This window comes from Mus musculus, chromosome 7, assembly GCF_000001635.26.
Source record: "Mus musculus strain C57BL/6J chromosome 7, GRCm38.p6 C57BL/6J".
Lineage (NCBI taxonomy): Eukaryota > Metazoa > Chordata > Mammalia > Rodentia > Muridae > Mus > Mus musculus.
In genome coordinates, this window is record NC_000073.6 from 16,949,950 (window position 1) to 16,965,703 (window position 15,754).

The 15,754-nt window shown below is 47.5% G+C and overlaps 1 protein-coding gene and 1 non-coding gene across 3 annotated transcripts; one reads left to right on the forward strand and one right to left on the reverse strand.

The window, feature by feature from the left end:
- On the forward strand, positions 1–14,658 carry Pnmal1 (PNMA-like 1). Of its 2 annotated transcripts, XM_006540361.4 has the most exons (4): positions 1–501; positions 9,665–9,942; positions 10,260–11,548; positions 12,071–14,658. In XM_006540361.4, the coding sequence occupies exons 3-4, from the start codon at positions 10,273–10,275 to the stop codon at positions 12,085–12,087; spliced, it is 1,293 nt and encodes a 430-aa protein (XP_006540424.1). In that variant the 5' UTR covers positions 1–501; positions 9,665–9,942; positions 10,260–10,272; the 3' UTR covers positions 12,088–14,658. The 2 variants fall into 2 exon arrangements, with proteins under 2 accessions (XP_006540424.1, NP_001007570.1); NM_001007569.2 differs by lacking the exon at positions 1–501 and having other exon boundaries at positions 9,730–9,942.
- Gm25815 lies at positions 3,446–3,552 on the reverse strand. Its single transcript, XR_003947203.1, has one exon. It is a non-coding gene; the product is annotated as a U6 spliceosomal RNA (small nuclear RNA).
- Positions 14,659–15,754: the final 1,096 nt, after the last annotated feature.

A 15,754-nucleotide genomic window follows, 5' to 3' on the forward strand; every position in this document is an offset into this window, starting at 1 on the left:
GGGTCATACCTGGCCCCAGAAAGGGGGATGAATGGGGTGGAGGGAAAGCAGAGTCTCTCAGAGTCAGATCCAAGCAGTGGGAGTGGGTATATCCTGTTCCCCCAGTGCGTATCGCCCGTATGTGTGCGCTGCTAGCAGCGTCGTGCCGATTGGCTGTTTGTTAAACGGTCGCAACGGATGAACCAGATCCCAGATGCATTGACGAGGAACCATATGGTCTCTGGACGGAGGGAGTTGAGGGTCGAAAAAAGGAGAGCAAGGAGCTGAGGAGTGGAGGCACTAAGGCCGGGGGGGTGTGTAGGGGGGCGAGGCAAGGAGGAAGGTTTCAGACCCTCAGCTCTTCCTTGCTGGAGGAGCAGGGCAACCTGAGTGAGCCCTAAATGGCGGAGGTGGGTGGAGCAAGGCTGCCCTCAGGCGGCGGAAAAGGCAACCACAGCACCGGCTGCGCAATGCGGATTCCTTCTGGACCTCTTGCAGTAGTGATCCTGGAAGGGGCCACAGGTAAAGAATTCTTTAGATAAGGACAAGATCTATGTGTTAGATATCCGGGAGTGCTGGCTGGAAAAGGCCCTCAAGGCAGAAGCCTGAGGACAGCTGAGGCGACAGAGGTCTGAGGCAGGCACATGCCGGAGGGAAGTTACACAGCAAGACAAGAGAAATGACCGAGTCCATCAGCGTGTAAGGTCAGAGCTGAACACTGGGGAAGCAGTGTCACCGAGAGACCATTTAGCATCATGTATGTGGTAGCACACATCTTCACTCAGGGAATGAAGAAGGCTGGAGGATTAGTTCAAGGCTAGCCTCATCTACATAGGTAATTCCAGGTCAGCCTGGGCTACTCAAATCCCTGTATCAAAACCAAGCGAGACCCAGCTCTCAATGGGCCTAAGGCATGGAGGAGTTTGGGGTAGGTATAATGTTCTAAGTTCTATTCCAGCTCGAGCATGTACACACACACACACACACACACACACACACACACACACACACACACACACCTGTGAGAGGACCCGGATCCTTAGTGCAGGCTCCTCCCCTTCCGCAGGGTACTTCTAGCATTCATGCTGCTCTGTGTGTGTGTGTGTGTGTGTGTGTGTGTGTGTGTGTATGTGTTTACACACAGTGTAAACAGAACACAGAAGCAAGCAAGCAAACACAAACATGAAACGAAAAAATAAATCAAAACCATTGGCCACCTGGATCTAGCAGGGCTGATGGATAATTAGAATTCTAGTAACCGGAATTTAGCAAGAGGATGCTGGACATGTGGTGGCCCATTCAGATGTTCTGGATGTGTGTCCTTGCCTGGCTCCTCATTTATCCTGTCCCTCGGCCGCCTCAGACAAGGACAGAGGCGCTCTAGATTCCTAGGGTAGTGGGTAGGTGAAATAAAGGGAGAGTGAAGATTTTAGGGACTATGACGTCACCCCTTCCGGGATCCAAGGTCTGGCGCCTACAGAGGCGCCTACAGAGGACCAGGGTCCTTAGTGCAGGCTCCTCCCCTTCCACAGGGTGAGACGCCAACTCACAGGAGCTGCAGAGACCCCATTGTACCACGAGGGGGTGCACAGAAATCGCGGGCTCAACCACACGCTCACCATATATTCCCCTGCAAATGGAATTGAAGCCCAGAGAATCTCAGCACTTGGGAGGCAGAGGCAGGTGGATTTCTGAGTTCGAGGCCAGCCTGGTCTATAGAGTGAGTTCCAGGACAGCCAGGGCTATATAGAGAAACCCTATCTCGAAAAAAACAAAAACAAAAACAAAACAAAAAGAAAAAAGAAAAAAGAAAAAAGAAAAAAAGAAAAAAATGGCCTAAGCCTAGGTGCTTCACTGGTTCCTGAAATTTGTGAGAAATGCACATTCTTGGGCCCACCCTGCATCTGCCGAGCCATTTCAGGGATGGATTTCCTAAATCTGTTGCCAAAAGCTACTCAATGACTGTAAAGCGCAGCCAGTCTAAGAACTCTGGGGTCCAAGTCTCTCCATACCTTGGGATCTGTTGCTTGGCTCCGGGTTACACAATAGAACTACCCACGAAGCCTTTTCATTTTAAGATTTATTATTTCTGAGACAGACTCTTTATGTAGCTCTAGCTGTGTAGCTCACTCTGGCCTCAAACTCACAGAGATCCCCCTGCATCTGTCCTGGGATTAATGGCATGCAGCACCCGCTTAGCCATGTCCTCTAGAAGCTATGCAAATACTGGGCTGTATGGAGCACTAAAGGAGCTTCCTGTGGGCGGACGGCTCTACCCTGCCCTGGCTCCTTGTTCAGGAAAGGAGTATGTCCCTCCAAAAGCAAGAAGGAGGAACTGGGGAACCCAGGAAGTCTCTGCAGTTTTGTGGCGACAGCTCTCTTTTTGTGTGTTCTGTGTAATTTTTATCTTTGCGACAGTGAGAGGCGACAGGGCTGGTATGGACAGAGGCCGAAGTGGAGTCTGGCTTCTGGGGTTTTCTCCCTGGACACCTGATGATTTCAAAACTAAAAGTGCAGAGGTGCCAGTCAGTCACTGTTTGGGATTGGGCCTGTAGGACCCACCTGCACCTCCTTAGATGACAAAATACGGACCACATCTCACTATTAGTTTATTCTACATTGCCGTGACAAAAATACCAGAAACAGTTTGTGGAAGAAATGCTTTATACTGGCTTATAGGTTCAGAGAAATCTCAGTCTGTCAATGGTGGGGAAGCTTGGAGAAGTGGCAGAGCCTGTTGCCTTGGTGATGAACCAATCCTCAGAGGTTCACTCACTGCTAGAACACGGGGCTGGGAGGATCAGTAGGACCTATTGCCAGGCAGGCTGCACAGCCTTTAGATAAAGCCCTAAGCCCACTGTGGTAGTTAAGCAACGTGATGCTGAAGAAGTGGAGGCAGGGGACTCAGCCTCCAAATATCTCCACTTTGCTTTGTAAGATAAGCTCTCTCCCTGAACCTGCATCTCCCAGTTTCAGCTGGAATGGCTGTGCAGTGATCTACTTATCTTTGTCTTCCATCCCTAGGAGGGGGTTACAGATGTGTTCCTCCACATATGTTTTTACTGGTGCTGGGGATTTGAACTTGGTTCCCTATATTTTTGAAACACTTTATCTAATGAGTCATCTTCCTAACTCTGGCTCATATTTTGAAGTAATAATAATATAATTATATTATACTAATAATATTACACTAATATTATATAATATATAATAAAATATAATTATATTATACTATCATTATTATGTAATATATAATAATAATTATTATTATTAGTGGTGCTGCAGATAGATTGCAGAACTTTATACCCGTTAAGTAAGTGCTCCTCCACTGAGCCACAACCCCAGCCCCTCATTGGGGGATTCTAGGCAGGGGTTCTACAACCAAGCCACGCCCTGAGCCCGTCACAAATGAGAGAAACCTATCTGTGTTTTGTGCATTTCGCTCACAAGTCTCTCTCTCTCTCTCTCTAATATGGAATGCTTCATGAGTTTGCATGTCATCCTTGCTCAGGGGCCATGCTAATCTTCTCTTTATCGTTCCAATTTTAGTATATGTGCTGCCGAAGCGAGCACGCTCGCGAGTCTCTCTCTTTTTTTTTTTTTTTTTTTAAAGATTTATTTATTTTTTATTATATGTAAGTACACTGTAGCTGTCTTCAGACGCACCAGAAGAGGGCATCAGATCTCATTACGGGTGGTTGTGAGGACTTGAACTTCGGACCTTCGGAAGAGCAGTCGGGTGCTCTTACCCACTGAGCCATCTCACCAGCCCCACGAGTCTCTTAAAAATGTGTTTTTACACGGTTGGGTCTCATGGTTTTATCTGAGGAACATTCTAGGATATGGTTTTAGCGTGTACTTGGCTGCTGTAACCATGAAGGTGACCCTAAACTTGTGGTCATTTGATAACAGTTTTAAGGGTTGGGAAGATGGCTAATGCTAAAGTGCTTGTTACATAAATATGAGGATCTGAGTTGAGTCTCCAGCACTTGGAAAAGCCTGGCATCGTGTTCCTGCAATCCCAGTGCTGGGAAGTAGATCCCTGTGGCTTGCTGGCATCCAGCCTTGCTGAATTAGTGAGGTAGAGGTTCAATGAAAGACCTTGTCAGGCTGGAGAGATGGCTCAGTAGTTAAGAGCACTGACTGCTCTCCCAAAGGTCCTGAGTTCAATTCCCAGCACCCACATGGTGGCTCACAACCATCTGTAATGAGATCTGATGCCCTCTTTTGGTGTGTCTGAACACAGCTACAGTGTGCTCATATAAATCAAATAAATACAAAAAATAAATAAATAGAAAAATTGAAACAAAAACTAAAAAAAAAAGAAAAAGAAAAGAAAAGAAAAAAAGACTGTCTGAAAAATAAGATGGAGAGGGTCTGGAGAGATTGGGTAACAATTACCATGTTTATTATTACACCTTTCTAAAAATGATAATTCTTTTTGGGGCCAGTGCAATGGTTCATTGAGCAGGGACACTGGCCACTGGCACTGATGACGTGAATCCCATTTCCAGGACCAACATGGTGGACTCACTGACCTCCACAGGTGTGGCCATGCGTGTGAGTGCACACACACGAATAGATAATAAAAAAATGTAGGGAGAGGACTTCTGGCAGTGGGTGGCTGTGGATCCGGGAGAGTCATTAGCCTTTGGGGGTGTGGTTGCTGCTAGGTTGCCCAGTGGGTGTCTCATAGCCATGAGCACATAGGCAACATTGGACTCAGGGGGTTCTTAATAACAGTAAGTTAAAAAGCTGACATGAAGTTGGGAAGGAAATGAGTTGAGGGTTGCCAGGGAGAGTTGGAGGAAGTAGTAGGGGGGTAAATAAGATTAAAAGACAAAGTATGCACGTATGAAAATTTCAAGTAACAGATAAAATTATTGTTGCTGTTGTTATTTTGAGGCAGGGTCTCTCTGTGTAGCCCTGGCTGTTTGGGAACTTGCTATATAGACCAGGCTAGCCTCAAATTCACAGAGTTCCACCTGCTTCTGCCTCCTGAGTGCTGGGATAAAAGGCGTGTGATGCAGCACCACAGCCAGCCATTGTTGCATGTGTGTGTTCTCCTGTACAAATGTGTACGCGTGCCTTAGTGCACAGGGACGCCATCAGAGGACAGGTTTTATGAGTCCATTTTCTCCTTCCACCACGTGGGTCCTAGGGAGAAAACTTGACTCGTAAGACTTAGTGGCAAGTGCCTCTACCCGCTGAGCCACCTCACTGGTCCCAGAGGAGCCTCATGCTCATTTGTATTCCACACCCCTCCTGCCCCAGGCATGTTCTCCCTTTGTAGCACATGCTAGAATTCACTACATATCCCAGTCTGGCCTCACACTTGTGGCAATCCTCCTGCCTCAGCCTCCTGAGTAGTAAGTTTATTTCCTTAGGCTTATTGCCAGACTATTCTCTGCACACAGTCGGTGCTGGTGGCGAGCTGTGCCAGCTAGTCTTAAAGTCAACTTGACACAAGCTTGAGCCATCTGAAAGGAGGGAGCCTCGATTAAGAAAAATACCTCCGTAGGATCGGGCTGTTGGCAAGGCTGTAGGGCATTTTCTTAATTAGTGATTGATGGGGGGAGGGGGGAGCCATTTGTGGGTGGTGCCATGCCTGGGCTGGTTGTCCTGGGTTCTGTGAAGAAGCTATGATGAGCAACCTGGTAAGCAGTGCTCCTCCATGGTCAGCTCCTGCCCTGCTTGAGTTCCTGTCCTGACTTCCTTCGATGATGAACCGTGATATAGAAATGTAAGCCAGATAAACCCTTTCCTCCCCAAGTTGTTTTGTTTGTGGTGTTTCATCCCAGAAACAGTGAGCCTAACTAAGACCCTGGCTGATTTTCTTGTTTGGCTATTTTTTTTTTTTCATAAGAAAAATGACTTAAGGAAGAAACATGGGCGGGGCTCCTGGTTTTGTGGCTACAGCCCCTAGCTGGAATGCTTCCTCAGAGCAAGCCAGCTGTTGTACTTACTCCTAGGCAATACAGGCCAGCAGCTGAGGCTGCAACATGAGCCTCACCTCACAGAACTTATCTCCCCTCTGCCCACATAATCCTAAGATTATGAGAAGAAAATCAGAGTGGCCCAGGATAAGGTTGCCGAGGCGATGCCGCTGAACCACTGGGCTCTCCCCTCCCCTTCCCTTCCCTCCCTCCATCCCTTTTTTTTTTTTTTTTTTTTTTTTTTTTAGTTTTTTTGAGACAAGGTTTCTCTGTGTAGCCCTGGCTGTTCAGGAACTCACTCTGTAGACCCAGCTGGCCTCAGACTCAGAGATCCACCTGCCTCTGCCTCCTGTGTGCTAGGATTAAATAAAATAAAAGCTTGTAGCCGGGTGTGGTGGCGCACACCTTTAATCCCAGCACTCAGGAGGCAGAGGCAGGTGGATTTCTGAGTTTGAGGCCAGCCTGGTCTACAAAGTGAGTTCTAGGACAGCTAGGGCTACACAGAGAAACCCTGTCTCAAAAAAAAAAAATGCCTCTATTAGATTGGCTTGTAGGCAAGCCTGTGTGTGGAACATTATCTTGATTGATGATTGATGTGGGAGGGCTCAGTCCACTGTGGGCGGTGCCACCGCTGGACAGATAGCTGTGGGGTGTATGAGAAAGCAAACTGAGCGATCCAGTAAGCAGTGTTCCTTCCTCCCTGGCCTCTGCCTGAATGCTTGCTCTAGGTTCCAGGCCTGATTTTCCTCAGTGAGGGTGACAGCTGCAAGCTGAAATAAATCCCTTTCTCCTGAAGTAGCTTTTTGGTCATGGTGTTTACCACAGTAATAGGAAGCAAACTAAGGCACTGCTAACCCTTCTCTGGAGTTGGCGTTTCTGGAAATTTGATGAGTTCTCAACAACAACAAAAACACAGCAGGGTAAAAGAGAAACCCTACGTCTAGCAGATACGGCAGAACATGTTCGCCACCTCAGCTTTCAAAGTGCTGACACAGGAGGACCTTGCATTGTAAGCCGGCCTGTTCTACACAGTTGCAACTTGTCTCAAAGCCAAAGAAACGGAGCTGGGCGTGCTGACGCACACCTGCAATAGCGATCAGGAGAATCAGGAGCTCAAGGCTACCTTTGGGTAAGTAGTAAATCTGAGGCCAGCCTGGGCAAGAGGACAGCTCTCCAAGCAAAACCTAAAACCAAACAATCACAAAACCAAAGGCTAAACAGACAGGAAGACTATGGAAAAATAACCCTAAATACAAAGCAGAGAATGATGGAAACGTTGGAGTTGCAGAGATGTGTTGTCCTGGAAACCGCTCTGCAGTGTTGTCATAGAAACCACAGGGCCATGTGTCGTCATAGAAACCACTCCTCTTAGGGATGCTTCAGAACTATTTTTAAGTCCTCTGGCAATCAGTGTAGCTCCTTAATGTGAGATTGTCCGGCAACTGATTCCACTAATCACACATGTATAGTATATAAACACACATATAAAGTTTCTATGTATATTTATATATTCTTTTTCTACATGAAAAATATTTTTTTTTATTGAGATAGTTTCCCAAAGCATAGGCTGGCCTCAAATTTGAAATGCATCCAAGGACAGCCTTGAAATTTTAACCCACCTGCCAAGGGGATACAGGTGGGCACCACCACACTGACTTGTTTTTGTTTGTTTGTTTGTTGTTGTTTTCGAGGCAGGGTTTCTCTGTGTAGCCCTGGCTGTCCTGGAACTCACTCTGTAGACCACGCTGGCCTTGAACTCAGAAATCCACCTGCCTCTGCCTCCCAAGTGCTGGGATTAAAGGCGTGCGCCACCACTGCCCAGCCCCATACTGACTTTTAACCAATTAATTCTTTTGAGACAGTCTTGTTATGTATCCATGATTGGCCTGGTACTTGATATGCAGACCTGGAAAGCCTTGAATTTTCTGGGATCCTCATGATGAGAAAACTGGCATGCACTACTATGCCTGGCTTTATAAACATATCTTAATTGATTTACAGTCAAAATTTTCATCTTTATTTAATGTGCATAATTCCTTTACCTGCATGTATACATGTGTACTCTGTGTAACCAAAGTGACCAGAAAGTGAGACAGATTTTTTGGATCTTACAGATGATTGTGAATCACCATGGAGATGGACCCTGGGTCCTATTCCAGTGCAGCCAGTGAGCTATAACCCTTGAGCTATATAACACCAGTCTGATAAACACTTTTCTTTTCCTGAGAAAAAGTCTCACTATATAGCATTGGCTGGCCTGGAACTCGGTGTGCTTGTGGTGGCCAGAGTCAATATGGGTGTCTTCTCCCCATATTCACTATGTAGCCTAGGCTGGCCGAGAACTTGCCATGTAGACCAGGCTGGCCTAAAACTCAGAGATCCTCCTGTCTCTGTCTCCCAAGTGCTGGGATTAAAGGCATGTGCCACCACTGTCCGGCTCGCCCCAATTACTTCGTATTCTATCATCATCTTCTTATTCTTCTTCATCTCCATCACCAACATCACCATCATCACCATTCCACACCACAAAAAGTCCCCTGGAAAAGCTTCCCTTCTTCACTAGTGCTGTGTTCACGGACCCGTTTCCTGGGCAAGTCACCCAGGCAACATGACCCAACTTACTCTTCTCCCAAGGCTAGTGGCTTTGTTATTATAGAAAGGGTCATCTATTTTACTAAGTCACGAAGGAAAAGAGCCGCCATTCATTAAAACAAACAAACAAACAAACCCCTAAGGATTTGTTTCCATCTTTTTTTTTTTTTTTGAGATTGTTGTTGATAGGAGAATGAATCTGAAGGTGAAAGATGATTTGAATAATGCCACCCTGCTACTACCTCACATACCATGGAGTGACCACACACCCTCCCAGGAGTTGTGAAGTCAAGAAGGAGGTTCAGGGCTCCCAGAGGTCCCCATGGTTTAGCCACATCCATCCTGCAGCAGATGGCCTTGAAGAGCACACAGAACTGCAAGATCCCACTTATCTAGGGAGATGACTTCCTGCACTGCCCTTCCTCCTGGCTGCACTTGACCTTGCCCATAGATACATCCTCCAAGCCACGGGGTCCCTGTGAGGCATCTCTCCTCCCCATCGCTCCCAATCCACCTTTTCCATGTTAGAGAATACAGACAAAGGGACGTGAGGACCATGGAACTCTAGCTGTACAGACGATACACATTTGCTTTGTATAAGGAATTCCACAGTATAGTCTATCTGGGAAATAAATACTGGATTGAGAAATAAATTACTTTCTTTACTAGAGCTTTTAATTTTTTTAAAAATTTTCATCTATGTGTGTGTTTCTTTTATGTGAGTGTAGTGCCTGTCAAAGCCAGAAGGGGATATTGGATCCCCACCACCACAACAACACATTATAAAACAACAACAACAACAACAATTAATTATAAAAGTTTCCAGACATGGAGGCACAAGACTTTAATTCTAGCACTCAGGAAGTAGAGACAGGTAGGTTTCTGTGAGCTCCAAGCCAGGCAGGGCTACACAGGACCCTGCCTTGTGGGTGAGGGTGGGATATATATATATATATATATATATATATATATATATATATATGTTTATGTGTGTGTGTGTGTGTGTGTGTGTGTGTGTGTGTGTGTGTGTATTTAAAGAGAAAAAGTAGTCCGTGGTGGAGAAACGGCTCTGGAGGGATGCACAATGTGAACTTTTTGCCCAATGAACACCTAAGCAGTCACAGCAGTCGCATCTTTTGTCTGTCTTCCATGTTAAGTTTGATTGCAGAGCCCACACACAGCAGGCTAGGATGATGCTTAGCAACCAATGGACTGTTGCCATGGAGACCGCCGGGGATGCGGATCTGAGGACCTTGTGCAGGAAGCAAGTGCGCATGAGTGATCTTCAACGCCAGCTGGCCAGCTCGGTATAGATCAAGGCTGTGTGACCTGTGCTGACTGGAGCTGAAGCATAGGGACGGAGTCCTGGCCTCTTTGGGGCCAGAGCCTGCGCTTGGGAAAGCAGCTGTGCTCCAGGCTCCTAGCTTTGACCTGGGTGAGTTGTCAGAAGCGGGGGAGGCCAGAATATCCCTGTGAACCTGTGGAGCGCCAGGCTCCAGGAACCATATTCAGGACACGTGAGCACCAGGGGCCCAGGCTGGGAAGGAGGATCCTGGGAGCGGGGGTGGGGGGTAGCGGGGAGGAGAGGCGCTATGGACGAGGCGTTGTGTAAGGCCAAAGCTGTGGAGGAGTCAGGGGAGACCTATATTCCTGTCCATCTTCCAGGGGATTTGACCTCACTGCCTTGTTACTTTGCAGGATTCATATTTGGGGAGCCTTACTTTACCTCCACCCCCTTTCTTTCACGAACAGGTAGAGCAGAAAGATGTCGGAGCCCGTGGCCATGACCCTGCTGGAAGATTGGTGCAGGGGCATGGGAATGGACATCCACAGATCCCTGTTGGTCACTGGGATCCCTGAGTACTGTAGCCACGCAGAAATTGAGGAGACCTTGAATGGGGTCCTCTTGCCACTGGGCACATACCGTGTGCTCAACAAAATTTTTTTGAGGCAAGAGAACGTGAAGGCTGCTCTAGTTGAGGTTAGCGAGGGTGTGAATCTGAGCTCTATACCCCGGGAGTTCCCAGGGAGGGGCGGTGTCTGGAGAGTGGTCTGCAGGGATCCCACCCAGGACGACGACTTTTTAAAAAATCTGAACGAATTCTTGGATGGCGAAGGACGCACTTGGGAGGATATGGTGCGCCTCTTGAAGCTTAACCCTAACCCACCGCTACCGAATTCAAACCAGCCTCCACCGAACTGGGCAGAAGCCCTGGGGTTGCTCCTGGGTGCAGTAGTACAGGTCATATTCTACATGGATGCTGCAATCCGTAGTCGGGATGAAGAAGCAAGGGCTGAGGAGGCTGCTGAGGCTGAGTTGATGGAGGCTTGGGCTTCCACAGCGAGGAAGAGAGTAAAGAAGGAACCCGGGCTGGGCGTCGAAGTGGGCTCAGCTTTCAAGATGGAGGACCGAAACTATTGGAAGAACACAGAGGACCATGGTGACCCTCCAAAACCTCTAGTTCGCAGGCCTGGAGGTAAGATTCGCTCCAGGAGGAGGAAGCAGAAAAAAAATCTTAAGCAAGAGCCAATATGCTGGAGGAAATCCCAGGGCAGCAATTACAACAGCAATTACAATAAGGTTAATTTGGAAGCTGGTGAAGCTGCCCAGAGCTCAGAGATCCCAGAGTCTGTCAAGAGCAACAAAAAACCCTTTGTGAAGCAGGAAGAGACAGTATGGAAGAAGAAAAGAGTCTGGAGGGATCCCAGCGATCTTCCTCGGTCTGCGCTGCCTGCAGCTGACAGCCCCGGGAACCTAGAGGATTCAGATCAAGATGGTGGACCGGAGAACCCCGCAAAGAAGAAAGCCATGACCTGGGCCTCTAACAAGATCCCTGTCCCCACGAGGAAGAAGAAGAAGATGGTGAGCTTGGGCACTCTCTCCTATGTCCTGCTTGATGCTGAAGCCACCAAGAACAAAACAGCGATTCTGAAGAAAGGGCTTGGTGCTAGAAGGGCTGTGTCGGTACCTCATGATGCACCTGCTTCAACATCCAGGCCTCAGAAGACCAAGCTGGGAGCCTTCCCTCGAGTCTCCAAAGGTGAATGCACATAGAGATGACTTGGTTAGTTAAGGTGGGGTTCAGTGGGGTACAGAGGGGGCCACAACAGGGTAACCAGGAGGACCTCAGGATATTGGGGGAGGAAAAAACAAGCTACCCTCCCAGGTGAGGATTATCAAGCAAGAGGCTGGGCCTCCCTCCTAGAGCCCTTACTAGGCATCATTGGGGTCAAGGTTGACCCATGACCATCTGATCCATTTCCCTCCATAAAAATGTAGCAGTTTTGGCGCAGGACATCGTGTCACATGCTTGTAACCCCAGCACTTGGGAGGCAAAGCAGAGGGTTGAGAGTTTAAGGTCAGCTGGGCTATATAAAAATTTATGATTTGAGATTCTGTAGTCTGTTGAGGTGTAGGGATCAAAGGCTAACGTTTCTAGGGCCTGGCTGGGTAGGGGTGGAGGTGGGGGTGGCCACGGTCCTGGTCTCAGGAGATTCCCAGGCAGTAAATATCTAATTATGGTTCTTCCTGCTTCCCTTGGTGTGTTCTGATCTATCCATAGATTCCAGGAAGCTATGATTTGGGGAACCCTGTACCCACGGAGGTGAGAGAGCATCAAGGAAGAAGACTCAAGTTGGAAGAGAACTTTTTCTTTGTGGTTGAATAAAACCTGACTGTGAACCGTTGGGGGCCCAGTGTGCCTGTGTGGGTCAGACTCACACAGGCAATGGATGTAAGGCCTTAGGTTGGGGGATACTGTCAGGGGGAGATTCCCTCTGTGTCTTTTCCTGAGTTGGAGCCACTTTTCATTTCTGCACAGCCTCAAAGGTGGACAAGGTAATAAATAGCTTTGGAAAATTCTAGAACGTTCTTTCCCTTTGCCCACAAAGGGGCTCACGGTATTGCGCACCCACATTCAGCCTTTATTCTCTTCTACCCCTGCTTTTTCTTCTGGAGGCATAGCTTGCCTGCTCGGCCTGCGGCCCAGAAGGGCATGTAGACATTTTGTTCCTTGCACTGTACGAATTTGGTAAGTCAGACCTTGCTCTTTGAAGCTTGCTGTGTGGATTCTTCAGTGTTCACCCTCCAGCAGCCTAAATGGAAATTGAGATCCTGAGAGTTAGTTCTGGGAAAAAAACAAACAAACATCTGCCTGCCCTTGAATCCTTCAGTTTTCATTGTCTTTGAAGAAAACTAGGGGCAAGGAAGATGGTTCAGTGCATAATAGGGCTTGCAGTGCAAGCTTAAGGACCTGAGTTCTAATCCCCAGGACTCACATAAAAGTCTGTGCCTGTAACACCAGCATCAGGTGGTGCAGACAAGTAGACCCCAAGAGCTTGCTGGCCAACCAGCCTATCTGAAATAGTGAACTTCTGGGCTGGGGAATCCCCTAGTGAGGGGATAGGGGCATGGCTCCGTGGTAGAGCCCCTGTTCTGAATTCCCCAATAAGGGGCTGCAGGCAGGGTTCAGTGATAGAGCCCCTGCCTAGAATCCCCTAGTGAGGGGTTGGCGCGGCTCAGCACTACACCCCTTCCCAGAATCCCCCAGTGAGGGGCTGGGAGTGGGCTTAGTGAGCTTCTGCCTAGCATATGCAAGGCCCTGGGTTCCATCTCCAGAACCAATAAAAAACAAAATGGAATAAAAATGGCACTTTAGTTCCCAAATGCGGTGATACCCTCTTTAGAAGCCTGTGGTGGAAAGGAGAGGTTGATAGAATTAAATTTCTAGCTCTAATTCCGTTGACCTCTATCTTTGAGGCTTAAATAAGTTGCTCACATTATAGTCAGAAGAAGAAAATCTGTCTCTTTTTAAAAGTTTCTTTAAAATGAGCTGATCTCTACCTTCTGAATTTAGTGCTGCCATTAAATCTGACCATGCCTCATTCTGTGTGCCTGTAAACCAGAGAGGATGGTGCCACCCCCATCTGTGGTTTCTAAATTATATCCTGAGGACTCCTTTTTCATGTTTAAAAGCATGAAAGAGAGGCTTCAGATATGGGTGAGTGGGAAAAGGGGTTTGACATCAAGCCCGAGTCCCTGGGTTCGATCCCCAGGACCCACATCACGGAAAGAAAGAGGTGACCCCTGAAAGTTTTGTTCTGACCTCCACATTTATTCCATGGCACATGCATACCCCCATAAATAAATATAATTAAAAATTATGTGTGGAAGAAGCAAAGGTGTTGGTGTGTGGCCGTAACCCCAGCATGTGGAGCCTGAGGCAGGAGAATGTCTCTGAATTCAAGGCCAGGTTGGGCTACAGAGTAATATCCTGTCTCAAAATAAATAAGTAAATAAGAACAGTTTTTTTAAAGTGTGGGAAAACAACAACTCAGTTGTGTTGTAATCCAAAATACTGCTGTATTCCCTTGTGTGTATAAATAACTGTATCTGGTTATCCACACTGTGCTTTGCGTACAATTGTATTTTCCTTTGTGTATGTGTGTGTTCATCTATGCATATGTGCATGTGTGTGTATGTGGAGGCAGAGGATTACCTAGGGTGTCACTCTTCGGCCACCAGCCACCTTTTTATGAGACAGGGTTCTCTCACTGGCTTGAAACTGGCTAGCATGCTAGGCTGGACCGGAACTGCAGGGCTCTCCTGTCTCTGCCTCCCCAGCTCTAGGGCTACAAGCCGGCGCTACCATGTTCTTTTTCTTTTTGCACAGGTTCTGGGGATCAAACTCAATTCCTCATTCGTGCAACATGCTTTCCCTACTGGGCTGTCCCTGCCACCCCCTAATGAAGTTTCTTGTAAATGTGAACTTTGAGGAGAAGGGTCGGAAGGTGTGGAAGGGATTGGATCCCCTGCATGTCCTGTAACAATATCCTGAGTGAGTTTATGCATCTCTGTGTCTCCATCTCCTGTTCAGCCGTGATTGACATTAGGGTCACTAGCTAATAATCTGGGCTAACCTGGGACAGCGAAGGATTTCTGGCCTGGATTTCCAGCCCTCTCGAGATTTCATGACCACTCCCACCTTCAGTTTTCTTGATCTAAAAACTCTTGTCAGTGAGTCAGTCAACCACCAGACACGTTTCTTGTGGTAAACCTTGAGACTCGATTACATCTTTGTTGAAGTAGTACATCGGTACAACTATCAATGAATGTAAATGTGTGAGTGTAAAATAAAGCTGTGTAAATGAAGTCTGTGTGGTCTGTGTTATTTGCGGAGGGTGTGAGGAGAACAGAACTCAGAGGATCTCTTGCTGAGCCGTAAGAGGCATGACCATTGTTAATTTCCCAGCATAGAAGAAGCCATTTGCTCTTGGTTGTGGTCTGACATTCATGCCCCCAGTGACCTTGCAGTTTCTACAACAGGTAACAAATAATGTTGAATGATATGAAGGTACTAGGGGTTTTGTTGTGTTAACTTAATGTTTGGTATGAGGGATTGAACCTAGGGCCTCACGCTAGGTAAGTACCCTACTGCTGAGCCACAGCCCAGCCCCTCACTGGGGGATTCTAGGCAGGGGCTCTCCCCCTGAGCCACGCCCCCAGCCCCTCACTGGGGGATTCTAGGCAGGGGCTCTACCACTGAGCTACATAACCAGCCCTTTTTTAAAGTTTTAGATTTCAGTGTGCTCAGAATAGCTCTGGCTGGCTTTGAACTTGTGGCCTTCCTGCTTCAATCTCCCAAGTAGATGGAATCTCCCAAGTTGACGTCCGCTTATTAGAAAAGTATCTGAAAAGTGAGAACTCTTCCCTCTCACCCCTTAGCAGAGGTTTAAAAAAAAATCTTATTGTAAGTGGCTCTGTGCCTGATGTGTGTGGGCACACAGGCCTATGCATTCTATGGTGGTCTGGGGACAGCTTTGTGGGACAGTTTTCTCTTTCTTGCTTTACAGGGATCGAAAGCAGGTTGCCTGGCTTTCCAGGCTAGTATCTTTCACCTTCTGAGCCATTTTACCTGCCCTAAGGCAGAAACTTTTCTTGGAGGTGTGTGTGTGTGTGTGTGTGTGTGTGTGTGTGTAGAAATAGTCTCACTATGTAGACCAGGCTATCACAGAAATCTGCTTGCCTCTGCCTCCCCAGTGGTGGGATTAAAGGCATGTGACACCACTACCCAGCACATTTGTGTAGCTAAGGCTACACAAAGAAACCCTGTCTCAGAACCTCCTCATTTCCCCTCTCCCCCCCCCAAAAAAAACTCCCAAAGCCCACAAATAAATTGGGCTCATGAAATGGCTTAGTGGTTAAAGGCACTTGCTGCCAAGCCTGAAGACCTGAGTTCATGATGGAA